The sequence below is a fragment of the Exophiala dermatitidis genome, assembly GCF_000230625.1.
Source record: "Exophiala dermatitidis NIH/UT8656 unplaced genomic scaffold supercont1.6, whole genome shotgun sequence".
Lineage (NCBI taxonomy): Eukaryota > Fungi > Ascomycota > Eurotiomycetes > Chaetothyriales > Herpotrichiellaceae > Exophiala > Exophiala dermatitidis.
This window is the reverse complement of record NW_008751651.1, coordinates 1,023,405-1,048,819: the sequence shown is the minus strand read 5'-3', so window position 1 is coordinate 1,048,819 and position 25,415 is coordinate 1,023,405. Positions and strand designations below refer to the sequence as shown.

At 51.4% G+C, this 25,415-nt stretch overlaps 10 protein-coding genes across 11 annotated transcripts; 4 read left to right on the top strand and 6 right to left on the bottom strand.

The window, feature by feature from the left end:
* Positions 1 to 1,588: 1,588 nt before the first annotated feature.
* Positions 1,589 to 2,272, bottom strand: HMPREF1120_07214 (uncharacterized protein; the record flags this gene model as incomplete). The annotated part of the gene is made up of 1 exon (XM_009161432.1): positions 1,589 to 2,272. The coding sequence occupies one exon, from the start codon at positions 2,270 to 2,272 to the stop codon at positions 1,589 to 1,591; it is 684 nt and encodes a 227-aa protein (XP_009159680.1).
* Positions 2,273 to 2,697: 425 nt separating this feature from the next.
* Positions 2,698 to 3,780, top strand: HMPREF1120_07213 (uncharacterized protein). The gene has a single exon (XM_009161431.1). It carries the CDS (start codon positions 2,842 to 2,844, stop codon positions 3,223 to 3,225), a length of 384 nt encoding a protein of 127 aa, XP_009159679.1. The 5' UTR covers positions 2,698 to 2,841; the 3' UTR covers positions 3,226 to 3,780.
* Positions 3,328 to 4,101, bottom strand: HMPREF1120_07212 (uncharacterized protein; the record flags this gene model as incomplete). The annotated part of the gene is made up of 2 exons (XM_009161430.1): positions 3,328 to 3,399; positions 3,454 to 4,101. 2 exons carry the CDS (start codon positions 4,099 to 4,101, stop codon positions 3,328 to 3,330), a joined length of 720 nt encoding a protein of 239 aa, XP_009159678.1.
* A 1,511-nt stretch (positions 4,102 to 5,612) lies between these two features.
* HMPREF1120_07211 (uncharacterized protein) lies at positions 5,613 to 6,641 on the bottom strand (the record flags this gene model as incomplete). The annotated part of the gene is made up of 1 exon (XM_009161429.1): positions 5,613 to 6,641. The coding sequence occupies one exon, from the start codon at positions 6,639 to 6,641 to the stop codon at positions 5,613 to 5,615; it is 1,029 nt and encodes a 342-aa protein (XP_009159677.1).
* An 884-nt stretch (positions 6,642 to 7,525) lies between these two features.
* Positions 7,526 to 10,594, top strand: HMPREF1120_07210. 2 transcript variants are annotated; one of them, XM_009161427.1, is made up of 4 exons: positions 7,526 to 8,465; positions 8,519 to 8,804; positions 8,852 to 9,007; positions 9,060 to 10,594. In XM_009161427.1, the coding sequence occupies exons 1-4, from the start codon at positions 8,223 to 8,225 to the stop codon at positions 10,301 to 10,303; spliced, it is 1,929 nt and encodes a 642-aa protein (XP_009159675.1). In that variant the 5' UTR covers positions 7,526 to 8,222; the 3' UTR covers positions 10,304 to 10,594. The 2 variants fall into 2 exon arrangements, with proteins under 2 accessions (XP_009159675.1, XP_009159676.1); XM_009161428.1 differs by having other exon boundaries at positions 7,526 to 8,473.
* Positions 10,595 to 10,652: 58 nt separating this feature from the next.
* On the bottom strand, positions 10,653 to 14,667 carry HMPREF1120_07209 (uncharacterized protein; the record flags this gene model as incomplete). Its single annotated transcript, XM_009161426.1, has 2 exons — positions 10,653 to 14,550; positions 14,618 to 14,667. The coding sequence occupies 2 exons, from the start codon at positions 14,665 to 14,667 to the stop codon at positions 10,653 to 10,655; spliced, it is 3,948 nt and encodes a 1,315-aa protein (XP_009159674.1).
* A 696-nt stretch (positions 14,668 to 15,363) lies between these two features.
* Positions 15,364 to 16,776, bottom strand: HMPREF1120_07208 (uncharacterized protein; the record flags this gene model as incomplete). Its single annotated transcript, XM_009161425.1, has 1 exon — positions 15,364 to 16,776. The coding sequence occupies one exon, from the start codon at positions 16,774 to 16,776 to the stop codon at positions 15,364 to 15,366; it is 1,413 nt and encodes a 470-aa protein (XP_009159673.1).
* Positions 16,777 to 17,062: 286 nt separating this feature from the next.
* HMPREF1120_07207 (L-lactate dehydrogenase (cytochrome)) lies at positions 17,063 to 18,637 on the bottom strand (the record flags this gene model as incomplete). Its single annotated transcript, XM_009161424.1, has 2 exons — positions 17,063 to 18,453; positions 18,505 to 18,637. The coding sequence occupies 2 exons, from the start codon at positions 18,635 to 18,637 to the stop codon at positions 17,063 to 17,065; spliced, it is 1,524 nt and encodes a 507-aa protein (XP_009159672.1).
* A 387-nt stretch (positions 18,638 to 19,024) lies between these two features.
* Positions 19,025 to 21,575, top strand: HMPREF1120_07206 (rab family, other). The gene is made up of 2 exons (XM_009161423.1): positions 19,025 to 19,990; positions 20,044 to 21,575. The coding sequence occupies exon 2, from the start codon at positions 20,236 to 20,238 to the stop codon at positions 21,193 to 21,195; it is 960 nt and encodes a 319-aa protein (XP_009159671.1). The 5' UTR covers positions 19,025 to 19,990; positions 20,044 to 20,235; the 3' UTR covers positions 21,196 to 21,575.
* A 271-nt stretch (positions 21,576 to 21,846) lies between these two features.
* On the top strand, positions 21,847 to 25,358 carry HMPREF1120_07205 (AAT family amino acid transporter). Its single transcript, XM_009161422.1, has 5 exons — positions 21,847 to 23,242; positions 23,313 to 23,859; positions 23,913 to 24,469; positions 24,572 to 24,587; positions 24,659 to 25,358. The coding sequence occupies exons 1-5, from the start codon at positions 23,023 to 23,025 to the stop codon at positions 25,005 to 25,007; spliced, it is 1,689 nt and encodes a 562-aa protein (XP_009159670.1). The 5' UTR covers positions 21,847 to 23,022; the 3' UTR covers positions 25,008 to 25,358.
* The last annotated feature ends 57 nt before the right edge of the window (positions 25,359 to 25,415 follow it).

The following is a 25,415-nucleotide window of genomic DNA, read 5'->3' as shown; positions in this document are numbered from 1 at the left end:
AATTAGCTCTCGATATTCGAGACTATCTCTAGCTAAATAGTACTCTATCTCTCGAGAGACCTTACTATACGCCTTTCTTTAATTAATCTATTATTTTCTATCGTCTATAATAATACGAGTAGATCTAGATAGATCTAGATAACTATCTAGTTTCTACTAGTATAGTTTAAACGAAGTTCTAATAAAGAGTTCGTTCTAGTAGTAATATTTCTTTCTCTATTAATACGTCGAGTCTCTTAACGATATCGTTATTCGTAGTATTTAGGCTAATAGAACGTAATCGAGAACGTCGAAGTAGTCGTTACTACTATATCTTAGTTATATCGCTAGCTATCGTTTATAGCTAAGAGTATCTAAAGGTAGCGAGACTAAAATTTTTAGGAAGAGAAGTTACTACTTACTACTATAATTTACCTTTCTCGATAAGAAATTTTTATCGCTACTCGTCGTTCTAAGAGTATAATTCTCGTAAGTCTTCGCTATAAAACTAGAAGAGGTTCGTCGAGTATAGAAGACGAGCTTCGAGCTAGAAGATTTCCTTATCGATTAGTTTCGCTATATATCGAGGCGGTTTCGTTTATCTTTAATCGACTTCGTATAGAAGAGTATCGATCTTCTTAGCGATTAACTACGCTTCTCTTCTCCTTAAGAGAGCGTAGAAGTCCTTACGGACTCTAGTTTAAGGTAGAGAACTATCTCGTCGCCGCTACTAAATATAATTCTATAGAGAACTTATTCTATTTTAACGGGGCCTAGGGCCTCGTTAGACTATATACTTTCTAGAGGTTGTACGATAGCGTACGACGCTAGTCGAGACTGAAAGACGGGTCCCGACGTCTTTACAATGCTTGGCACGTAGGGTGCCCATTTTGTCACAGGGGTTCTGCAGACCGCATTCCAAGAGAGCCACGGCATGGCAGCGTGTCGCAATGCCAGCACAGTGCCAGTGCAGTCCACGAACGAAATTCACATAGTTCACATTACTGATGACCTGTTTCTGAGTTCGTGTGTCCATTAGCTCTACACCAAAAAGACACAAGAACAGCAAAGAAATGTGAGTCTGCAGTGCTACTGTAGGGAGAAGATTATTGTTTGTGGCATTAATTTTCCTTCCTACCTGCAGTACCTAGTAGTACTAGGAAGCCTCCTAGCTCACCCAGTCGGCATCGTCAATGATCATCTTTGCGGCACTGCATTTGCGGAAAGTGAAGTAGTTGTTGGCAATGCCCCTTGCGTGACTTTGATTTGAGAAAAGGCAGTCGCATCGTTTGGTTCTCTTGCGATTCTTGACAACCCGCATTGGTATCCGTTTAATGCCCTAGGTCCCTAGCCATAGCTGATTCAACGCGTGCAGATGGTCTCCGGAGTATTGGTGATGTTGTGGCCGTTGCAGTCGGGATCCGAATCGCGAGTGTGTGCTTGATCATGGAAACTAGCCCAACCGTTGACGTTTGCTCGGTTGTTTTTCAACGCTTTCGTTGGTGTCTTCGATGACAGCAGGTTTACCATTCTCCGAAGTCGTGGCAGCAGAATGATCCTTTTGAGCGGTATCCGTGGTGTCTGAAGCATCTTTCGCAGTTGCAGAGGTTCAAGTGATGGGGGCATAAGCGGCGGTAGTATCAGCGGCGGTGGCCTCAGCAGTGGCAGCGTCAGCAGTGGTTCCCTCAGCAGTGATAGCCTCAGCAGCGGCGCCAGCAGAAGTAGTACCATTCATAGCAGCACCAATCGCAGCGGTACCGTTAACAGCAGCATCCTCATTTTCCTCATACATGATGGACCGCATTTTCTTCACCAATATCGCAAGCTCGGCAAGCAGCTCTTCAGCTCTTGCAAAGAACTTGCCCTTTTTGTCTGCGAATGAGCCTGGGCCTGCGGCATCTTTGATCCCATTACCAATGCCACTAACATTGGACGTGGCAAGAGCGCACGCCTCCTCTCCTTTCAATTCTCCGTCTTCTGCTGGCTTGGCTTCCGGGAGCGGAGGACCAATGAGCAACTTGGCTGCATCCAGGTAGTTTCCGGCCAAGGTCTTGAATTCTTTTTGACCTTCTACCCAGAGCCTGAGCTTGGCGAGGTCGATGTGGGCTTCGTCAATGTACTCGGGTTGGCGGTGTATGGCGTCGGAGGAGAGCTTGGACATGATAGTTGACACTCGCTTTTGAAAGTGAGCGAATTGCTCAGCTTCCTCGGCCAAGAGTCCGACAAGGACTGCACTATTGTGGACAAGTCTTCCTGACTCTTCCACTGTGAACTTGACAGTGTCAGTCGCCATAGTGATTGATCAAGGAACCGCGTCTTTGATCAGGATAGCAGAAGAAGAAATGTTGAAAAGCTAAAGGCGCCGCGTAAGGTGGTGGGAAGAGAAGAGTGTTGAAAAGCCAGAAGCGCGCGAGATGGGTGGGAGTTGATATAGTAAGTCTAGTGAAGGTTCGTGTCTTGTCGCGAGTGATATTCAAGATAGGTTAGTGAATTTGCTTTAAGAATATATAGAACTTGCACTGAGGCACACACTCTACTAACTCGCCGTAACGGAAAAGTGAAAGTGAAAGTGAGGTGAGTCGGAAAGTGATGCGATAGTTGTCGCATAGAGGCTGTTATGTTTGTTCTGCTTCCCATTGTTTGCAGGAAGCAGATAAACATCTGTTTCCAGATTGGCATTGGTTAGACATTAGTGCAGGTGGCTCATATGACTCGAATCCCCTGGCGCCACTGTGACAGAATTTCAAAGCTTTGCATTACTAGTAAGTCGCAGAACTTTGGTATTTGCTTCTGTGCGAAGGGAAACACGGTCCAAAGAGTCCTGGAAGGGAAGAAGTCATCAATGCTGATGGAGATTTTCGGATGGAAAACTGCATAAAACCCCTTTCTGGCTTCGCCCTTTCCAAGTCAACCTCCATGTTGTTCGGAAAAGAGCCTCATGTGCTACGTGAGACAAAACCCCGGCTCAGTAGCAGCAGGTACGATGCTAAAAGTGACAAGTCCGAGCTTCAAAATTTCTCAGATCAGCTCTCAGCTCGAATGAAGGAGACTGTCCCGTTGACTGAGTCTTTTTTAGTGTGCTGTCTCCTCCTTCAACTCAGCTTCGTTCTGATTGATACTCTTCCGGAAAATGGATCTCTCAATTCTCACTTGGACTGCCCTCGAATACTCTCACAGATGCAGCCTGATATAGCCCGGGTAGATCCTCTGCTAAGAAAGGCGGAGAAGTTGGTCCTCAGATCGTGATCTTGGGGTCGTGTGGAGGTACCACTGTCTGAAGCTTTCAATGACTTGGTTGAAGTCGATCTGCGCTAAGCATATCAGGAGAGCCAGATCCGGGGTGGACGCTCAGTCCTTTGTGCGCGGTGCGGAAGACCTGTAGGCAGAGCCACGATCCTCCGACTGCCATGGGTCAAACAACTTCCGCCTGTTAGTCTGTGTACATGTAATGGGTCAAAGTAAGTTGACACTTACCAGGATTACAAAATCACTGTTGCAATGTGGGCAGATCAGGCTGCGTGGTGGGCGCTGTTTCCATGTGTGACTGCAAGCAAGACAGTGGGCGCTGGGACTCTCCGGAGCTGGATCTGTTCCAGGTACATTTTCCCTTTTCACAGGTGGCGGTTCCATTTTGCCCTTCTTCCGAACTGGGCCTGCTTCAGGTGCATCTTCCATCTTGATAGTTGGTGATTGCTGTTTGTACTTCTTCCTGTATGAGCGTTCATCGTCTCTCGAACTGGGGTTTTCAAGCCAGCTGGCACCCCTCTTGTGAGTCAGTCCAGTCTTAGCAGTGCCTTTGCCCCCAGCGGACAAGTTGCTGTTGTTGTCGCTAGATTGAGGGCCAAGCAGGGCTTTCAACTGGTTGTTGATGTGGCTCCGAGCCCGCTTCAGACGCCGGACCTCTGCCAACTGTTTGCTCTTCTCGGCAACTCTTGTTTTTGCTTCTTCCAGCTCTAGTCCATGGCGTTCTTGCTGTGAATGATGATTTCTCAGACGTCGTTCCATTTCCAAGACGATGTCGACCGCGATGTCTGCATTCAACCCGCCAAGCTCTGGCTCTTTGAGGGTAACAATGAGCTCGTAGAGGAGATTGTGAAAAAGTTGTATCTCCTGTTGATCCATGGTTGCCTTATCTGTTCAATGGATAGGGCAGTCTCGGATGCAGATAGGCCTGAGATAAAAGGTGTCCAGTATTAAAAAAGATGGGAAAAGGACAGGAAGATGAAGAGGAAGAAGAAGAATAAGAAGAGGAGGAGGAGCGAAGAAGAAGAGTGAAGAGGAAGAAGAAGAAAAGCGAAGAGGGAAAGAGGGAAGAGGAAGAGCGACGAGGAAGGGGAAGACCGAAGAGGGAGGGCGAGACGGAGGACGAGAAGGAGTCCCTCTGAAGTAGAAAAGAAACAACGAAAGAGTGAACTGTAAAGATATAGTGAAGGGAGAACGACGATCGTCTCAAAATTGGTTGAGCACAGACCCCGAAATTAAAGATTTTGAAGTGAAATGATGTTTGCCAGGGACTGTTATATCAGCAAGATGCCTATATCCTGATTTCCTTGTGAAGTGGGCCTTAGGTGGTATGGGCGATCCCTGTCTTGATTCCCACGGGAAACCACCAGTGTCGCGGGAGACAAGCAAAGGAGAATTGAATGCTTAAAAGTAGCAGCCTGGTGCCAGTCGAGCCCGGGTGTCTGCAGCTCGCCCATGTTCATACTCGAACAACAGCACCAGGTTCCCATCGACATCATAATCATGCCAATGCCGGTGAGACCTTCGAAGAAATCAACCTTCTCACTTCCTACATAAGCATCCTGGTAACCTGCTCCCCAATGCTGAGCTCAGTCGTGCGCGTGTGGACTTCCATTCTCGCTTGAGCTCGCTGTCTCCTCAGCCAGGTTGGAAACACGAAAGTGCCGGCGACTTCCCGCCCTTATCATCCGGACTCCGGATGTACTAGGACAGAGTCAATGAAATGGCGGCCTGCCGTTCATAGAAATGCAAATTTGCTGATGTGGCGGATTTGAGGCAGTAGCAAGCCAACTACCTAGTGAGAAGATCATCATCTCATTCAAGTAGCGGAGCTGGCCACCGACTCATGATCACTCGCGCTGGAAGATGGCTGCTTCCGTGTAACGTAGTCAGAACGTGGAAGGAAAGGCGCCGGACGACGAGGTATTGTGGAGATCGTATGCACAGTACAGACCTTGATCTGCTGATGAAGAGGAGCGTGGCGCTCTCTGACCGGAAACATGTGAGCCGTCTGTATCCTCCTCTCGCCGAGGGGAAGAAAATCATGTAGCTCGAGTTTCCCGTAGACAAAGGCATCGCAGCTCATTGTATCCAGAATGGGTATGTAGTCAAAGTAGAGCTCCCGAGGTGATATGCTCTCGCACTGAGCCTGGTAGGATATCTGTATTGGTAACTGAAGGTGGAAGTCATCGTCCGACCTCTTGATAACTTGATGCTACGCAGAAGTCCAGTGATCCAGGAGCCCTTTAAGCATAAAGGCTTCCTCGTCCAAGATCTACGCTGCACGAGACTCGTCTCTGGTCTTTGCGCAATGATATGGTATGAACAGGTTCAATGCTCGGCCTCAGTTTGCAGGTCGTGTAGATAGGATATAGAGTCCTGCACCGAAGTCAGTTACCGTTGCAGAAGGTACAGAATCGAAAGCACTCACCATAATGCTGTTCAGGAGTCTGCCACCCCTTGAGCTCGCTAAGTCCCGCACCCTCCCATAACTGTTTTCGCTCTGTGGTGTCGTATTTATGGCTTGAAACCACAAAGATCTTTTCGCCCGCCTTCAGGCAGCGGCCCTGAAACCAGACATCTTTGTGGGGCACAAGATACTGCTCGTGTCTCCCCCGTTTGTCGTTCCACTCGCCTCGTCGTTCCCATTCCTCCTGACGAAATACGTCTTTGCGGAGAATGCGGTTTGCGTGGTCCAGTACATTCCTTATAAACTCTTCGTTTCGATTCTCCGAGTCATTGTAGGCATGCCATACCTTTTCACCGTCCTTGCAACCGTCTAGGCCAATGATGACCAAAGGCTCACTTGCAGAAGTTCCATGATTTAGGACATCGACAAAGCCAGCCAAGAATTCCGCCGCTTCTGGGCGGGTGAAGCTTCCCAAAGTCGACCCCAGGGAGAGCACAACCCTGGGGCTGGAGGCATTTTCAGGCCTTTGTAGCCACCTCAGCCCGTCATCGTAGGTCCCGAGTAATCCATGCCACTTCACGTTCTTAAAGCTGCCAGGAGACACCGATTGCAACGTCCGCTCAAGCTCTGAGCGGGAGAGATCAAGTGCGTAGTAGTCCACAGGTTTGCCAATTGCCTCCAGCGCTTCTAGTAAGATCTTGATCTTGCGCAAACATCCACTGCCCAATTCCACAATGATTGAGTTCGGCTCAATCCTCTGCGCTATGTCATGGCTGTGCTTTTCCAGGAGCTCGATTTCGCAATTGGTCGGGTAGTATTCAGGGACGTAAGTGATGGCTTCGAAGCGTTTCAGGCCCTGCTCGTCCCATAGCAGCAGAGAGGAAAAGCTAGGGGGCTCTGATTTCAGTGAATTTTGGGTGTCTTTGGACAAGGAGATCTTTTCCGCGTCCGATTGGATGTCGATCACATCTACTGCGGACAGCTCGTTGCGCGTGTCATACGAACCCATCCTGTGTCACGTAGGTGTATGCACGGGAAGATGGAGGATATGGAGGGCGGAGGGCACACGTCGAACGGGCTGATCAAGAAGCTTCAGATTGGATTGTATCTAGGCTGCCCGGAACAGAAAGACAGACGGTACCCACGCACGCACCATCGGGGAGGCGGGGATGATATATAGCCTGGAGGGAAACCCAGGTACTGAGATAAGTACCGGTCTGGGGTGACGACGGACATGTGGCATTCGAGGCAGATGTGGCAGTGGGTGGCATATTGTGTAACCCCGATCCATGACCTTGCGATCACGACTTATTCTCGTCGTTTAGTGGAACGACAGTGCCTCTTTACTGCAGGGAAGCAACCCCCGGCCAATAACATGTGCGGCTCGAGGCAGCAAAACTGTCCGCTACTCGGACCGCTCCAAAAAGGGTGGAACTCTTGAGCTTGAGCCCGGATACAAATTCCATCGAGGCTGGTTCTTGGAACGGTTCAGGTTGGAAGTAGAAGGCCCGAGTTGGGTTCTGACATGACGTACAGGGTGTTTAGTAGTTCGATTGCCAGTGGTATGGCCTCGGCCGAGTCGGCGAAAGACGACTATTGATAGATCGGATGCAGACGGTAATAATAATACAAACAATAATGCGCGACACTGCATGGGATTCTGACACTGCAGTCCATGGACAAACGTGCAGTGGAGGGTGTCAGGACTGGCCTGAAGTGGCCTGAAGCGTCAACAACACTGCAACCAGGGTCGTGGTTGCCCCACACAAGTCAAATCCGGAGAATTCAGGTGATGTCACGTGGAGACTCCAATCACGGGTGACGTCAGGCGCGCAGTTCTGGCCAAAACGGCAGCCACCACCACCAACGTCCAGTCATTGTGCTGCAGGAAGGCGCGACCTTCGCTGCACAACATGTAACCAATCCATTCGTACCACAACATTGTGTGATGCACTATACAGTGTACAACTGGCAGTGTGCTCTGCTCAGAAGAACAATGATATACAGGTTGTACCGGCGAAATCTCCAACCGCAATGCGTTCGAGGCAATCTTTCGTGGTAGCTTGAATCATCTGGAGGGCCAGTGCCGACAATAGAACGCGCCACAATGTCCATAACGGAGCAGTCCACGGAGCAAGGACCCGGCCGCCGCACATTTATTAAGTGAGACCATGCGTCACTATTTACTGGTTCTACACGCTACACTGTGCTAGGCACCTACCAGGTAAGAAGGCGGTCATCCATGTACGACGTCAAGGTAATCGATTGTTTGTTCCGTCCCCGAGATCCTCCCAGATTGTGCTCCGTGACCTTTTCCAAATCTTAAGTTATTGGACGGCATACTCACAATTAACCAAGTCATATAGCAAAGCATGAGACTTTCCCTATAGCACAAACACGACTCATACCACTCCAGTGCTTACTTGAAACATGCATAACATCACACAATGGCCACAGAGCACTAAGAGCGCCTGGATGCACGATTGCCGATAGAAGCAAAGGAGTCTGATATTGGACCAATCACGTACAAGTGTGGTGCGCCTAGGAACAACGTCACAACATCGCTCTGAAGGCCTCTCGCGTATACACCATGGGACCCAAAACATCCTATGCCGACTTGGTCATTATCGGGGCCGGGCCAGCCGGGCTTATGGCGGCAGCCTGGGCAAGTCGTCTCAGATTGAAAGCACGAATCCTGGACGACAAAGCCGACAGAGTCCAGAATGGCCGTGCTGACGGACTTCATGTTCGAACTATGGAGATACTGGATAGTTTCGGCTTGGCTATTTCGATCGAGCAAGAAGCCTATAAACTGCGAGAAATATGTGCATGGGTACCAATGTCTGTCCTCTGCTGAGTTCATGACCGATGCTAACACCATGCAAGAATCCCGATCCTGAGGACGAAAACAGAATTCGACGGACTCAGCGTGTGTTGTCCAAGGAGGAAGAGCTTGGTCGGTACCATCAGTTAGGTATTCACCAAGGGTTTATAGAGCAGAGATTTATCAGTTTGTTGAAAAAAGAAGGCTGTGTTCAAGTGGAACGATGCATTGAAACGAAATCTCTTGAGCTTGACCAGGCTATCGCAACAGACCCTCATGCTTATCCAGTGGCTTTACGCCTCCGTCGTGGAGATGCTGCCAATAAGGGGAGTTCACCGGATGCATTCGGTAAGAGTTCTTGCACCCCAGCACTTATCATAGGCTGACCCTGTTAGCGGATTCTATGCAGGAAGAGACTATCAAGTCAAAATATCTATTGGGCACGGATGGCGCCCATAGCTGGACCAGGCGACAACTCGGCCTGAAGATGACTGGTGACAGAACGGAGAAGCACTTTGGCGTCATTGATATCATCCCCATAACTGATTTTCGTAAGCTCGCCGCACCCTCCTGTCAATGTGCGAACTGGGCTAATGACGGCAGCGGACGCGCGCATCTCATGTTCTATACATTCAGCGAAGGATGGCAGTGTGATGACATTTCCTCGGGAAGGCCGACTTGTCAGATTCTATGTCCAATTTGCCGAGACCAGCAACGGCGAAGAATTTGACAAGAGCAAGATTACCCCTGACATGATTGTCCAAACCGCATCGAGAATTCTAAGCCCCTATAAGCTGGAGTACGACTACTGTGATTGGTGGTCAGTATACACGGTAGGACAGCAATACGCATCAAACTTCGACGTGGATAATCGAGTCTTCCTCGCCGGCGACGCCGTCCATACTCATTCGCCCACCATGGGTGCAGGTATGAATGTGTCCATGCAAGATACATACAACCTGGTATGGAAAATTGGCCAGGTGGTCAACGGTATAGCACAACCACGCATTCTCAACACATACAACGGCGAACGGCAGAAAGTTGCTGCGGAGCTTATGGAAATGGATCGCAGGATGAGCCAATTCTACTGTGAAGGGCCGAGCGAAGATGCACACAACTACCGCAAATTCCGCGAAGAGTTCCGCACTTTTCTCAGCGGTGTCAGTGTAAAATATGGACCAAACATCCTGGTTCCTCCGACTCTGGAAAAGGAGGACGGGGATTTGACGTCCCACGTCCAGAATGGCTTCCTCAAAGAAGGAAAACAGCGGCCAAAGCTTTGGTCGAAGCAATCGCTGGCCCGCAACATGATCGTCGGTCAGCGTATCCCCTCGCATCTGGTGATGAACATTGCGGAAGCCAACACTGTACACGTTCATTCAATGCTGAAGTCTGACGGCCGCTGGCGTGTCCTGCTCTTGGCCGGCGACATCAGCCAGCCTGCACAAATGGCTCGCTTGAAAGGTGTTTCCGACTACCTCGCCAGCCCGTCTTCGTTCATACACACTTATACTCCCGAAAGCCAAAAGATCGACTCCATCATCGAGGTGTTGACCATCCATGCCACGCCGCGTGACAAGGTCGAGTTTTCAGATCTCCCAGAAATCCTACATCCGTTCGACCCTAAGCTCGGACACGATTACTGGAAGTGTTTTTCAAACAACAACCGAGGAGAAGAAGGCGAGTTCAGCGACGCCTACGAAGAGTGGGGCGTGGACAAGACGAGAGGCTGCGTCGCGGTCGTCCGCCCAGATCAACATGTGTCTTACCTTTGCGAGCTGGATGAGATTGAGAATGTTGGCAAGTATTTCAGTCAGATTCTGCTCCCGCAAAGACAAGATAATTAGGATTGGATTTTAATGTTTATCGGGCGTCTTGTCTCCCCTACACTCAGATCATAGTATTTCATGGCAGGCGTTCGATGACATTGACGGCGTCTGTGTGGGTATTATTTTTCGAAAAGCTGTAACAGCACAAACTGTGAAGTACTAGTATCCCCGACAAGGAGGACAACAAGGGAACTATAATCTTGAAGCGAAATACTGGACGTCTGTTGCTCGATTCCAAGACACTGCTGCATTATTTACTACTATATACTACTCGTACAGACACCTACTAATCAATCGCCGTCTAACCTGCCCGGATGTTGTGCATCCTCGCCATCAATCTTGCATGCCATTGATGCTGGTGTAGTCGCTATTGCTGCTGCTCCTTACTCCGTACCCGGGCGACTTGTTCAACTATACCCACTGGCACACCATGACCGTCCCTGTCCGGACCACCACCGCTCGCAGAAGTCGGACTGGTACTAGGTCCGCCTTCTTGCAAAGCCATCCGCTGTAATCGCTCGTCTGGAGTCACATGGTCCGCGAGTGCTAATCCCAACGCTGACCCTGCAGTAGCGGTACCGGGCGAGGGAGAGCCGGTCGACGTACCACCCAAGTCGGATTCTTCGACATCATGATCTTGGTGCCCATGCCAGTGCCCCTGCTCGGGTAGTGTGCTGGTGCTAGTGCCTGAAGGAGAATGAGAATGAGAATGAGACAGAGGTTCGAGTTCAGCCGGTTCAGCGGTCAACGGGGCCTCTTCTGGTTCAGTGATTCTATTGTTGTGGCCAACACCCTGACCCTGACCAGCGGCATAACTGTCGTCCGCCTCTTGTTTCTTGCTAGACGGCACGAGTTTCGTACTCTGTGGACTCGCCGTCAACGCAGCTGCGATTCTAGCGCTTGTCGTCGTCGCTTGGTGCTCTTGGTCTTGCCCATCATGGTCAACATCATCATCATAACTTTCAACACTCAGCTTGTCCAATTCAGCTCTGGCTCGAGCCCTGCGAATCTCATTCGCAAGCACGGAATCATCGTCTCCTTCGTCCTCGCCCTCGTCGCTGCCCTCAAAGAACCGGTCGCTCCATCTTGCACTGTCCTGTCTAGCTAGGCGGGCCAATGCGGCTTTACCCGAGTTCATGCTGTGATAGCTGCTTTCGCCTCCGACGCTGATTTTCGACACCAGTTCCGACACGTCGTCGCGCGACTCTCGGCTTTCAGATTCGGTGCGAACAGATCGCTGGCGCGTTTGCCAGCCGGTGTGTAGCTTTTGTCTTTGTAGCTCTTCACGGGCGTCAGCTTCTCTACTTGGGCTTGCGGCTGTGACGACTACATCCTCTGCCTCGGCAGTTGGTGACCTGACAAGCGGTTGTCCATGATCATCATCATCATGATCGTTTGGTGCGTGCGGCTGCTGCTCCTTCTCGTCCTGCTCGGCTGGCTGTTTCGTTTGCCCTTCGACCTGCTCTCCTCCAGGCTGGACAGCATGGCTTCTGAGTTTGACTCGCTCCGTACTCGGTTCGTCCTCGTCCCGCGTCTGAGCCGATGCTGTAAACGCAAAGTGAGTGTCGCACACATGCTTGACCACGGGCCATCCATAAGCGTTGGCAAACATCCGGCGTACAATGATATTGTTATGCGCATCGGGTTCCAGACGCACCAGAACTTTTCTCCACGACAAGTCCTTGTGGTAGGCTCGTGCAATCTTTTCTTCGATTTTCATGGTCCCGACTGCTTGGCTTTGGCTCTGTCCGGATGACTGGCTACTTTGCTCGGGATGCAAAGAATCATTCGCCAGATCTGGTTGGCTTTGAGAGCCGGCCCGTTTCAACATGAATGTGCGTTGACGTTTGGTTGGCGGAGGTGGAATGTCTTCCGGATGATAGACACGGTCGTGCCAGATGGTTCGCGGCCGCGCCCCAGGATCGAGGATGAATTCACGCGTGGGCAATGGAGGATTGAGAAGATCACCGGCTGATTCGAAGAACGACGTTCGTGGAGGAGCCTCGACTTCGCCTTCGTTGGAATTGGTGGTGTACAAAGAAGAACCTCGAACCAAACCTTTCCTGCCACTGCTGCCCCCATCATCATGACTATCGTGTGCTTCCTCGTCTGGAGTAGCTGTGCCCGAGCCTTGTTGGCCATTGTCATCCTGATGATGCATTGTCTGGCCTCGTCGGTATATCTTTTTCACCTTCCGGGGCCCCTTCGGCTCTGGTTTGTGTTCACCAGCTTGAGGTCGGAAAAAGTTCAACAACCCAGTCCATAGATTCGGGGCGGTAGACGATGTCGTGACACTTGCATCTCCTGATTGTACGGAACTCTGGTCTGTTGACCTTCGTAAGAATTGATTTGCTTTCGGTTGTGCTCTCTCGTCGTTGTCAAACCCCTGACTTGCCTCGGCCTGGGGAACATTCGACTCGGGATCCGATGAGGTTTTGTCTGCATTATTGTTACTCTCGTCGCCACTATCGCTGAGTTGTGCACTCCATGATAATTTCTTGCTGACATTCTGCCCGGTCACTTCGGCCCAACCCCATTCTACCATTGTGCCCACCAAGCCATTCTCCCGCCTGGCTTTCTCGACACGACCCAAGCCTCGCCAGTCCAGGAAGAGAAGGCATGACGTCCTTAGGGGCACTATCCCATCATTAACGACATTTGAGTAGACTGTTCGGTTCCGAAACTTCTTGAGCGCGACATGCGCCGGACCTGTTGGAAGCACGCGCAGCAGAGGTTTGGCCCCCGGATCAGGCTCCTTATGTGCCTTTTGTGCTTCGCTTGTTAGGCCACTAATCACGGCACCCCAGCCGCTCTTGGCCAGCGTCGGGGCGCGCCATGTCAGCCCAAGATCCTGTCCCGTTCTACCGACAAGACCAAAGTCCAGAGCAAACTTAACGTAGACTGGGTTCTCGTTGCTCAGGCCCAGGAAAGGAGTAGCCAATGCGATGAAGTTGACGGGTTTGATGAGGTCGAAGAAGTCGGGAGAATGTTTCTGGATGTATGCTATCGCATAAGTTTGGACGAGACCGCCCAATGAGTGGCCGACGAAGCTGATGCTGGTGATGCGGTATGGGAGCTTGTGTTTGCTGTGGTTCTCATCTTTAATGATACTGCTGTTCTTGTGTGATGGCTCTGCGCCACTCTGCGGCGTTGGCTTCGACCCGGTGAAAGACTTTGTGAGGTTCTTACCCTTTTCGCTCTTAGCGGGCAGGTAAGGCTGGTCGGGGTAGGTGAGCGAAAGGACGTATTTCGCAAAGCGTTTGCCCAGGTACTGGATGCCACGTTCCGTCCTTACGGCATTGCCATTGTACCCTCGAACAATCACCTGCTCTTCGTCCTCTTCATCATCCGAAGCATTATCCAATTGTGCCGAATTTGACCTCCGACCATCGTCTCCTTCCAGCGTTGACTGGGCCGATTCTTGGGCTTGCCGTCTTTCTGCCTTCCGTTTCTTACTATCTTCCCGTGCTTGCTTGGCTGCAGTGTCGATACCTTCTTTCATGTAAAGCATATCCGCGCCGAGATTACTGTGGAGACCATGGGTAAGAAGTACCAGATGGATTTTCTTTTGCCGGCGCTGTTTCTCGTTCTTCTTTGCGGCAGCATCCCGTTTGTCGCCATGTTGAGGGCCCTCCTCCACCTTGACATCACCGTCGTCCTCCCAACTCGGGAAGGGAGGAGTATTCCATAGGCTTTCGGTGTCATCGACCGCCAGCCGGACGGCCTTGGAAAACACGCCCCGGCGTTGTGCTGCGTTTTTTGAACTGCCCTGGTGGTGATCGGCCAGCGTCCCCGGTAATCCCTGGTTCGCTCCAATGACTCCATGTAGACCTAACTCGACAGATTTCTCGTCGCGGCCGACGAGCACATCAAAAGACACGCTTGCCGTCCTGGAGAAGATGATCTGCGAAGCCACCTCGATAATCCAAGTGAAGCTTTTACGTTCGGTTCTGTCCACATCCTTCCGGCCACCCGGACTGGCATGGTAGGCGTCATTCCGCACCTCCTCAGGGACAGTCAGCCTAGCGTACCATTGGCCTCCGGCCTTGAGCTGCGGTTCGAAGTCGGGCGCTCCCTCCTCCTTATATCTGACATGCTTCTTGTAAGGATTGAATGTCGAAGGATAGCACGCGACGTAGAGTGTATAAGGCCCGTGGAGGTAGGCGGCGCGTAGAGGGATCGCGGCCGTGTTCTTGATCTTGACATACAGATGTCCCGGCGGCGGCAGGATCCGGTCATGGCTGGGCGTGTAGGTCAGAGTATATCTATGAATGATTCAGGTTTGTCAGCCTGTTGTCGTCGGATACTAATATCCAGCATCGTCTTCCCTACCGCACGACCTCTCCAACCTTGACGGAGCCTGTTTGGTGCAGGAGCAGCATGGTGTTGTTGACTTCTGCGTGGCACACGCTGACCCTCCATGAATCTTCTTAGTTCGCTGGCGATAACCTCAATTTAAGGAGGAGCGCAAATGCCAGGAGGACGCCGGCCATCCTATCCAGTGACACTTCAATCGTAGGAATTGTCTAGAGGCTGATTGCCGATTGCACATGACATCAAAAACGGACAACAACAAGCAGCCGGCAGTCCTCAGGATCAACAAATCGTAGATGACTGCCGGAAGATGATGGCACCCAATGACATAACCAAGGAGCTCTCGGAGTCGTGCAGTGTCACCTCCGCATTACTACTGCATAATAAAATAAGAATAATAAGCTTATAAAAAGTTCAAGTTCAGCCTCGTCAAACGCAGATTGCTGACACACGAGAGCAACCACCAACCGCCTGCCACCTACGGTACATATAAGGTAGGCAACCAGCTACACCCTAACTAGGAGGTGAGATGTGACTGGGAATCGAGGTCACAATATGCATATCCGTGAGTCGTGGGATTGCAGAAGGAATGGAAGCCTAGCAGTTTGCACGAGTTCTCGCTTGCGTGGTATCGTTTGCAAAAGTCCACTGGCTTGGCTCATGCAGGCCTTCAAAACAATCGAATATAGATCAGTATTTCCACTACACAAGAGGCTTCCAATGACATGGGGTGCAGAGCGTCACGGAACGGTAGAAGCGCAGCATCATATTCTCCTTCCACATAGGCATCTCCTTTGACTTCGCCAGGCATCGTTCAACAACGATGCCAACCTCAACCCGACCCAGATGCCGACCGAGGCCTCTAAGACGGCCATTATTGTTCGAAGGTCGACCAAGACACTCCCGCCACTTAAAAAGTCCACATACCCACCGTCTATAGCCAGCAGACCACCCGGAACCGAGAAAAACAGCGTTGGCGTCACCAAGATAATCACCCTGTCTCTTGTCCAAGGCCCAAGGTTCTGTGCCAGAAGGCTTGAAAAGAACGCTCCAACCATGTTCAAGACAGGGCCTTCCATGCCAGTTTCGACATTGACCCAGTGGTTGATCAGCACAAAAGACGACGCCACCAGAACCATGCCTGGCAGTTGCGTCCAGCGTGCTTGAAGTATGATGGAGTTGAAGATGGTAAACACTGATATTGCCAAAACGTTTACAGCGCCCGTTGTCACTTTGTTCATCGGTAGGAAGCCACTCCATACATCAAGATTGCTCCCGGGGATGGCACTGGAAGGAGTTTGGCTGCAAAGGTCGTACATCACTCTGCCACTGCCGATACCAAAACTCAACATCATGGTGTAGAAGACTGCGCTGGCGATACGGCTGCTGCCAGGAACGATCTGGCCCTTCAACACCTCTCCAGTTGCAACTAACATGGTGTAGGACGGTAGGACGATCGCAATGGTACCCTCAGCAATGGCAGTCCAGTGAAACTTCGGGAACACTGAGCCCAGGATAAGGGAGGCAACGGTAATGGAAACGGCCACGAGAAAAGGGAACAGGTCCGCAAACGCCCTGGACTTTGTTGCCACGACCAGCTGCATCCATCCCAGCACGCATCCGAGAATAAAGGTCGGAAGTAGATCCCAAGGCTGTGCGTTAAAAGCGAACAAGCTGATTGCCATGCAAGCAGGTCCGAAAGCCAGGACGCGGATCTTTTTCGTGTACCGTTGTGCTCGCGTCTCAATCTGCTTGAGTCGTTGGTAGCCGTCATAGTGATCTAGATGGCCATCCGTAACAAGCCGGTGCGTAGTCTCTATATCCTGCATCTTATCAAACTCGATCGTCGCTTCTCCATCATAGTGGGATGGATAAACAGGATCATTGTTCCCACAGCGGTCAACAATCGGCGACCCAAGCCTCCTGCTGAGCTCCGCATGTTTTCGGTGATACTCTGCGGCGTGGATCGTCTTTAAGCTGGTGTAGTGTTTTATTGGGGCGGTGGGCTTGTGGGCAGCATGACTGGGCCTGGAACTGGAAATGGAGCTGGCCAGAGTCGGCGGTGGTGCTGGATTCTGGACTGCCTCGCGGTTTACTGGGATGTCTGCGAAGCTTTGCAAGGATGTCGACATGATATTCAAGAGACAGAGACATTGCCGGAAGCGCAGACATCCCATTGCACGACCGCGACTGGCATGCAGTGCAGTGTGCTGGGCATCAATGCGAACAGGTAGTGGCGAGCGTGAAGGAAAACCCAACCTAAACCAATGTCACTAGTGACGCAGGTGTTTCCTTCCAAGTTCCGGATATTTTGAAGTCTTTTCACTCACCACCGCATGGCGGTCCTTTGTACACATATTTTGGCTATCTTGACCCGACATGTCTGACGTTATATACGCTGGTGGATTCCGACGGTCTGTAAAGCCGATCACATCTTCCACAATCCTCTCTTCAGCCTCAGCTTCACAGACGTGCCTTCAGCATGTCATGGGGAGTGATCAAAGGATCATATGCTCGGACACCCAAAGTATCTTGGGGCACAGGAGCAACATGGGCTCTCAGTCCAGCCGTGTCAACCATGTCCGGAGTCAGCTCCTCGACCCTGGACGCTCCAATCAGTCTCATGTTCATCACCATCTCATCCTTCAGCAGCTGCATCGCTCGATCAACTCCGGGAAGACCGTAAGCAGACATAGCAAACAAGAAAGGTCTTCCAATACCCACGCCCTTGGCACCTAGACACAGTGCCTTGATTATATCCGTTGCTCTGCGAATACCACCATCGATGAATATCTCAATCTTGTCTTGCAGACCGCGCTCCCGGAGGACGGGCATCACTTCAGCCAAAACCTCAATGCCTGATCGAGCAAAGTCCAATTGGCGACCGCCGTGGTTGGAGAGCACGACACCATGTACTCCTACCTCGATGGCCCTCAACACGTCCTCGACTCTTTGAACTCCCTTGAGAATGATGGGCATTTTCGTGATGCTCAAGAACCACGGGATATCCTTCCAGCTGAGGCTGGGGTCAATGAAGCTGGAGATTGCTCTCGCCGCGCCTTGTGACCGATCCACGTTGTCACCGGTAGTGTTTTGTACGTTAGAGCCCACATCATCGAATTTGCTTCGCATATCTTTCTCTCTTCGACCCAGTTGAGGTGCGTCGACTGTGATAAAGAGCCCTTTGCAACCCCGAGCTTCTGCATGTTGAACAATCTTCCTGGTAATTTCTCGGTCTTTGTTGACGTACAATTGAAGCCACTGGCATTGATCGCCTTCTCTCGCATCGCAGATTTCGTCAAAACTGCAAGAGGCCAAAGTCGGGATCATCTGGATAACGTTGTGTTTCTTTGCGCCTCGGGTCAGGACCACCTCTCCTTCCGGATTACCAAGTTTCCCGAGGGCAGTAGCAGTGACATAGAACGGTATATCACACTTTGTTCCCAGCATGGTGGTGCTGATGTCGACCTTCTCGACATCCACCAGAATCTTTGGCCGGAACCATATCTTGTGGAAAGCGGAATGATTTTCTCGCATAGTGATCTCATCATCAGCCCCAGAGCTATAGTATGCCCAAGCTGGCCTCTTCATGACCTGTCTGGCAACAGTTTCAAAGTCCATCAGGTTATAGCAGGCCTCTAATGGTGGCATGTTTTTAATCCGCTCTTGTCTAGCCTTTTCCTCTGGAGAGTCTTCTTGTTCTTCCTTCTGCACCGTCTCCATGTTGACGGGTCCCAAATGCTTATCTTTCGGTAAATATTTGTCCAACGTGTCGGGTGGGTGGATCGGGTCAAACTCTTCAGTCGCATCTTTGCCAGCGTACTTGAGGATGATCTTGGGACCTCCCGGGTGTTCTGCTCACAGCATTAGCAAACAGGAGAATGACGACCGAGGAATGTACATACCTGGCAAGAAATCTGTCACATCGTATGCTTTCCCATGAACAATCACCCAGCAAGACTCGCGCGAATTGTGTTTAGCCACCTCCTCTCCAGTGAGGCTGCCAACGTCGGGCCGTTCGCCTTCGTCTCTGTTCATGTTGAATGTTGGTGGCCTACGTCACTTTCCTCAGACAGAAGAGGTTGCCTCTCGGGGTCTCCCACTAGCTCTGGAGCTCTGATGCGCGACGCTGGGGAGGAGAAAAATGCAAGATAGAATGCGAGGACAACAAGAAGGCAGAAAACAATGATTAAGGCAAGGCCGATTCGATTGAATAGATCATCGCCGAGGAGGGCAAATATATGGGGTGCCGGTGTGTAATGGAGATTCATGAGGCCGGCGATTGGACCGAGATTCGACGCTGGGCCAGTCAACTGCCAGTGTTCTTTCGGACTCTGGAGGCGGGGACAAGATCGATGGAGTTCGCACCGGGCGCCGGTGTTGTCGTCTCGTTCAAGTTTGTCCAGCGGCTGGGTCTTCCAGTTAGCCGTCCACTCGATGTCGACTTCAAGTTTAGCATCTCATCTTTGTCGCCTCCGCACTTGCCTGAGACCGTTCCAGGGCGAATTCCCCCAGATTATTGAGGTCAGGGTTCAAGTTGGTAGCCGAGGGCTGCGATGCAGGAGTTGGCTTCGGGCGTGCCAGGACTCGGATAATCATCAGACGCCCAGGAATACTCCTAACGGTGGGGATGCAGGGTTGCTAGGCTGCGGAACGCCTAACAGCCTGGGTATTGGTCTGGGTGCGAACCCCTCAAACCCTGGCTCGGGGCATCATTGTTGCGCCTGCTCCTGCGCCTGTACAGACGGCACTTCGAACGGGCAAATTGCGGTGCTGCCAACCCGCAGTAGCCGCCATTGCATAACATTCCATGCATCATCATAGACGGTTTCTAGACGTGGGATAGCGGAGACGATCTTCGGCATCAAGAACCCATCGTGTCAATAAGGGACTGGCCAGTACCGAATGTCAGCATCTACGTGATCCTCCCACCGATCGGATGGAGAAGACCACTGGAACTGCACCCCATCTCGCAAGGTGAACTGTCTGTCGCGTATAATATGTGATAGCCTGCACCGTGCTGAACATTGGACTGTAGATACCTTAGGCACTCACAAACATTCGCGTGTCCTCGTGATGTGCATTTGTTGTGTCCCTCCCTTCGCTGGTCTTCGCGGCTCGTGCTGAGCAGTCATAACGATCGACGATGAGTCTGGGCGTGGAAATTGCGAACTGGTGGGGGGGTTTGACGCGAACCATGCACTGCAGTCTACAACATGAAACTCGATGTAGGCGCAGCAGAAGCAACGAGGTTCATTGACTCGGGCCCAAACTGCGTTGAACTCTGCACGTTCTATCCAAACTTCTACAAACCTACTCTTGAACTCGACTTGAAGTGTCTATTTCTCAACGATTCTCTCCTTCTTGTGCTCTGCTTTTCTTATTGCTTCCGTATGCTCGCTCTTGACTGTGATTTTCCGTCCAGGCTGACCACCACCATTCAGATCAGGCAAACTACAGCCCTCCAGCGCGCTTCATTTAACCAACCTTCGTGACTCAGTAACTGCAGGCATCATACCTTTAGGGTCGCTACTGCAACGCCTTTTTTGATCGCGAGAATGCGGTAGAATACAACCTGCGACGTTCTTACAGATTTCTTCCCTTTTCTTCGTTCCTTTCCTTCGACACATAGCAAAATGAGCGCCGCTCCGCCCATGATCACAACCACCGCGCCTCAGCCCGTGCCTGCGACGTCGATCGAGGCCAAACTCGTAGTGCTGGGGGCACAAGGCGTGGGCAAAACCTCCCTCGTCTCACGTTTCATCAATCCGAGCGCACAATTGTCCAAAAATGTGCAGTCGACCATCGGCGCCTCCTTTGTGACAAAACGACTGACAGACCCGGACTCCTCGACCACTGTTCGCTTGCAGATCTGGGATACTGCAGGGCAAGAACGGTTTCGAAGCATATCCCGACTCTACTACCGAGGCGCGAATGCGGGCCTTTTATGCTACGACATCACGAATGAGAAGAGTTGGGAAGAGATGAAGACTTGGTTGGCAGAGATGAAGGCCAACTGCGAGGACGGCGAGGCCATGCCCATAATCCATGTCGTGGGAACCAAGAGCGACATCGTCGCAGAAGATCCCTCCACCAGGGAGGTTACCTTTGAGAGGACGATTGCCTATATGGCCGAGCAACTGGGAGGGGTCACGGCGCAGAGTACAGCTTCAACACCACCCTTGACCATGAAGCCAGGCAACGTCACACTTCAAAGTCCGGATTCGAAGCGAAGCTCAGGTTTCTGGAATCAAGACATTGGCTGGGACAGCTGCCATGAAGTGAGTGCTAAGGATGGAGAAGGGATTGAAGAAGTCTTCCGGGTCATTGCCCGCAAATTAATCGAGCAGAAGCAGCAAAGAGATGCCGCTGAGATGTCTCGGTTGCAGCAAACTCCCGGCTTTCGCAGCGATCTTGGTGATGACTACTTTGGCGGGCATCATCCCCATTCAGGCAGTTTTAGAGTCGGTTATGGCGACAAACGACGAAGCTGGCTCGGACTACCGAGCGTCGGGCTTGGAGAGTCGGACGGTGGAGGAGCAAGACATGGAACACGGGACCCTGAAGAGGCCCGTAGGAGAGGAGGCTGCTGTTGATTTACACATATTGTTGATTTTGTTCTGGCATGGATTGAACCACGAGATCACGAATTGGCGCGAGAGCCACGGACCACGGCACTACTAATATGGAGGCATCTTAATCATCGGCGTTGGCATTTGCGAATTTCTAGGCGGCGGTTCGTGAGTGAGCATACACCATGCTTTGATCAAACATCATGGCTTGCGAATGTTGGTGTTGGTGTTTGGGTTGGTTTGATTGACATCGGTGGCATTGGTCTTTGGGGCGTTTGAAAGGTTGCAATACGGCCGCACGACGTCTTGAAGCATGACAGAGTTACAATGGAGTTTGTACTACGTACTCTTTTAAATGTATGAAGGATGTCTCGAACCCATACTAGTAATAAACTGCATTTCCCTTTTTGAATGGTATCGCATCACCTTTGTCCTGGGCAGTTCTCCGAAGACTCAAGCACCATCACGGTTATCACCCAATGCTTCTCTCCATGAACATCCAAAAACCACACGGGTGACAGCAGCTGAGAGTCGTCGAGTTATTGTATCCGTTATCTTGGTGGAGACGGCCCACATGTACCGTTTCGACTTGTCTTTCGATGGGCAGTTTAATTAGTGCTTGGTGAAGCTCCAACCGCCATGTCTGATCCACCTCGATATGCTTTTTGCTACCTCCCCATACCCAGCAGTCGAGTTCCTCGTTGACCAAGTTGCCTGACGCAACTGGTCTCGTTACGGCGGCTTATGCTCGAAATGCGGAGGAGGACCAGGTACGTGACACCGGAGCCAGAAGAGAACGGGCGCTCAGGCACTTGCACTCATCCAGTAGCAGCAATATCGGCTGCCCTGATTGAACGCGCTCAGCCGCCGGTCTGCTGAAAATCTGATTAGCCACTGGCACTGCCGCGAATGCTTGAACCCTGAAAGTCAGAAAGTCTAGAGTGCTTCTCCAAAGCTTCTAGGGAGCTTGACGAAAGCCATTTACGTAACCGGGGAGCTGTCACACCCGCACCACACGAGAGAACGAGATCGCCACCAACATCATGGGCAGCAGGGTCAAAGCCAAAGCGGAAGCTGATGTTGCACTGCGTATTGCATGGGTGAGATCTGCCCACCACTGGCACCGTCTGAGCGGACGAGCTGTGAGGTGTGAGGTGCCAATGGTTATCGGCGACCGATGGTTGGCTTGAAGAAGCGAGAAGGTTGTCTGCCTTCTCCCTTGGTTGCTATCGACCAGGAACTTCGTTGGCTGCGCTCGCCGCTTCCCCCACACAATCGAACTGAACTGCCTGTGCAACGCAACTTGAACACTGGCACTGGCAGATACAGAACAGGCTTGAAGTGATCCCCGAACACCGACTCCAGTCGATTGGGTCTTTGATAACGAGACACCGTCACTGCCATGCCATCCTGCTCCCTTTTCGCGAGAGACGCCTCTCCCCTCTCAGCCAGTATACGAAGCGATCTGATGATCTTCTTATCGCTCTCGATCCCTGTTGCCTGACCAGTGCTCATTGCGCCTCTCATGGCTTGTCTTCGCCTCCGTTCACCCTGTGCAGGGAAGAGCTCCGTCTACGGTGTCATCGTATCTCCCTTTGCCCTTCCCCAATCACAACCTTGCGTGACTGCGCGGACAACTGAACTATAATTCCCTTGCGGTGGTGTGTCAGTTGCAGGTCTAAGTGATGCAGTGGGCTTAAAGGTCGGCCCCAATCAAGTACATGTAGGAAGGTACTCGCTGTTTGTCTGTTTGCTACCCCAAAACTTGACGCATTCTGTCTACTGCACCTGCTTCTCGAACACTGCATTGCCATACACGGTCCTCTCGGCCTTCGTTTGATTTGGCTCAATATGGCTCATTTAGACGACGAAAAGCATGTGGCGCCTGATGAAGGCTCTCCAGGACCGCATGAAATCGGGCGCGATATTGATCCTGAGAAGCTCAATGACCCCAAGATGCAGAAGCTGGCAGGCGAGATCACATACGCGGATGAGATGGATCCGGTGAACAAACAGCATAATCCGTTGGCTCAAAAGCTACGGTCTCGACACATGCAAATGATTGCAATCGGTATGCAATGCCATCTTGGGCTTTCGGTCTGTTCGTTTTATCTCACAAACTAACCTTTTTGTTTTTCAAGGTGGCTCTATCGGCGCAGGTCTCTTTGTCGGATCCGGCGGCGCTCTGCGCACCGGTGGCCCTGGCAGTGTGCTGCTGGGCTTCATGATCGTTGGGTTCATGTTACTCTGCACGATGCAGGCACTCGGCGAACTGACGGTCCTGTTCCCGGTCAACGGTGCCTTTTACACCTATATAGTTCGGTTCGTCGATCCCGCTCTCGGATTCGCGGTCGGATGGGACTATGCAATAGGCTGGTTGACCGTGTTGCCATTCGAGCTGACGGCTGCATCCATTACCATCCAATTCTGGCGAACCGACATCCACGTCAGTGTCTGGATCACGGTGTTTCTAGTGTTTCTCTGCATCGTCCAAGTCTTTGGAGTCCGAGGGTATGGAGAAGTTGAGTTTGTGCTGGCCATGATCAAAATCATAGCTTGTATCGGATTCATTATCTTTGGCATTGTCGTCGACTGTGGTGGTGTACCGACCGACCATCGCGGATATATTGGGGCCCATTACTGGCATGATCCGGGCGCGTTCCAGAATGGATTCAAAGGGTTTTGCACGTATGAACTGCACTATACAAGTTTCTTGGGTTGGCAATGCTAATCCGTATCAGTGTCTTTGTGACAGCCGCATTCGCCTTTGGCGGTACCGAGCTCGTCGGATTGGCCGCTGCAGAAGCCGAAGATCCTCACCGGTCTCTGCCCAAGGCTACGCGACAGGTGTTTTGGCGCATCGCCACCTTCTACGTCCTTTCGCTGTTCATTGTCGGCCTGATCGTGCCGTCCAACAGTCCCGATCTGCTAGGTGCCAGTGGCGCCAACACCAAAGCGTCGCCTTTCGTCCTGGCCATCAAATATGCCGGTGTCAAGGGGTTGCCGTCCGTGTTCAATGCAGTCATTACCATTTCCGTCATTTCCGTTGCCAACAGTTGCACATACGGCTCGTCTCGAACCATGCAAGCTCTTGCCGCACGCGGTATGGGACCCAGGTTCTTCATGTACGTCGACAAAAAGGGTCGTCCGGTCTGGTGTATTGTGGTACAATTGCTGTTCGGGTGTCTCGCATATATTGGCGAAGCCCATGCCTCGGGCACCATCTTTACTTGGTTGCTGGCTTTATCCGGCCTGAGCTTTTTCTTTCTATGGTTTAGCATCAATCTGTCACATATTCGTAAGTTGGCCCACTCCATCCCTTTTCTCGCGTCATGTGGGAACGGGAACGGAGAAAAAGATGAAGATGGATCAATGGCTAACTTTTTCTGTCCAACTTTAGGATTCCGACATGGATGGTAAGGAGCTCGAGATTGTTCTTATTTTCAAATTGTGGTTGTTGTCTTACTGACCTTTGGGCACTGTCTAGGTACGCCCACGGATTCACAAAGCACCAATTACCCTACCAAGCGGCCTTTGGCATTGTCGGCTCGTATCTCGGCGTCTTTCTCAACGGCATCGCCATCATCGCCACCTTCTACACTTCGCTGTTTCCCCTCGGCTCGAGTCCCACCGCCAAAGTCTTTTTTGAGAACTTTTTGGCCGGTCCCGTCGTCATTGCCCTGTACATTTTCTGGAAAATCTATTCTCGCCAGTGGAAATTGTTTGTGCGTGCTTCCGAGATGGACGTCACCACGGGTGTGAGGAGGGGAAGTCTGGAAATCGCTGCAGAAAGGGGGAGGAGTGGGTGGAAGAAGGCTTTGCGTGTGTTTATTTGATAAGGTGCCTAGGTTAGGTAGTCTCATCTGTTCTCACTGGCAGCTGCTGTGGTGATGGCTTTCTACTGGTACTGTGATGTGCTGCAGTGGCAGTGTGCTTGTGTCTGGACCGACCCACATGGCGTGTGAAAGGTACATGTAGGTAATCAATGAGACCAGGTACCGAGTTTTTGTTGACTGTAACCGTTCATCTGACAGTGAATTTCATATCATCAAATATCATTGTATAATTCCCATCACTAAGGTACAGTTCCCGTGCAGTGACTCCATCTGCCCTACAACTTTTTTTCGTAGGATAAATTACAGAGAATGTAGACAAGCAGAGAGAGCAGAGAGAGCAGAGAGAGCAGAGAGAGCAGAGAGAGCAGAGAGAGCAGAGAGAGCAGAGAGAGCAGAGAGAGCAGAGAG

Coding starts and splice junctions, on each gene's coding strand:
- HMPREF1120_07206 (XM_009161423.1), top strand. CDS start 20,236: ATGAGCGCCGCTCCGCCCATGATCACAACCACCGCGCCTCAGCCCGTG.
- HMPREF1120_07213 (XM_009161431.1), top strand. CDS start 2,842: ATGGAAAACTGCATAAAACCCCTTTCTGGCTTCGCCCTTTCCAAGTCA.
- HMPREF1120_07205 (XM_009161422.1), top strand. CDS start 23,023: ATGGCTCATTTAGACGACGAAAAGCATGTGGCGCCTGATGAAGGCTCT. Junction 23,243..23,312: donor CATGCAAATGATTGCAATCG/GTATGCAATGCC, acceptor TTGTTTTTCAAG/GTGGCTCTATCGGCGCAGGT. Junction 23,860..23,912: donor GGATTCAAAGGGTTTTGCAC/GTATGAACTGCA, acceptor AATCCGTATCAG/TGTCTTTGTGACAGCCGCAT.
- HMPREF1120_07210 (XM_009161427.1), top strand. CDS start 8,223: ATGGGACCCAAAACATCCTATGCCGACTTGGTCATTATCGGGGCCGGG. Junction 8,466..8,518: donor TGCGAGAAATATGTGCATGG/GTACCAATGTCT, acceptor ACACCATGCAAG/AATCCCGATCCTGAGGACGA. Junction 9,008..9,059: donor CATCCCCATAACTGATTTTC/GTAAGCTCGCCG, acceptor TAATGACGGCAG/CGGACGCGCGCATCTCATGT.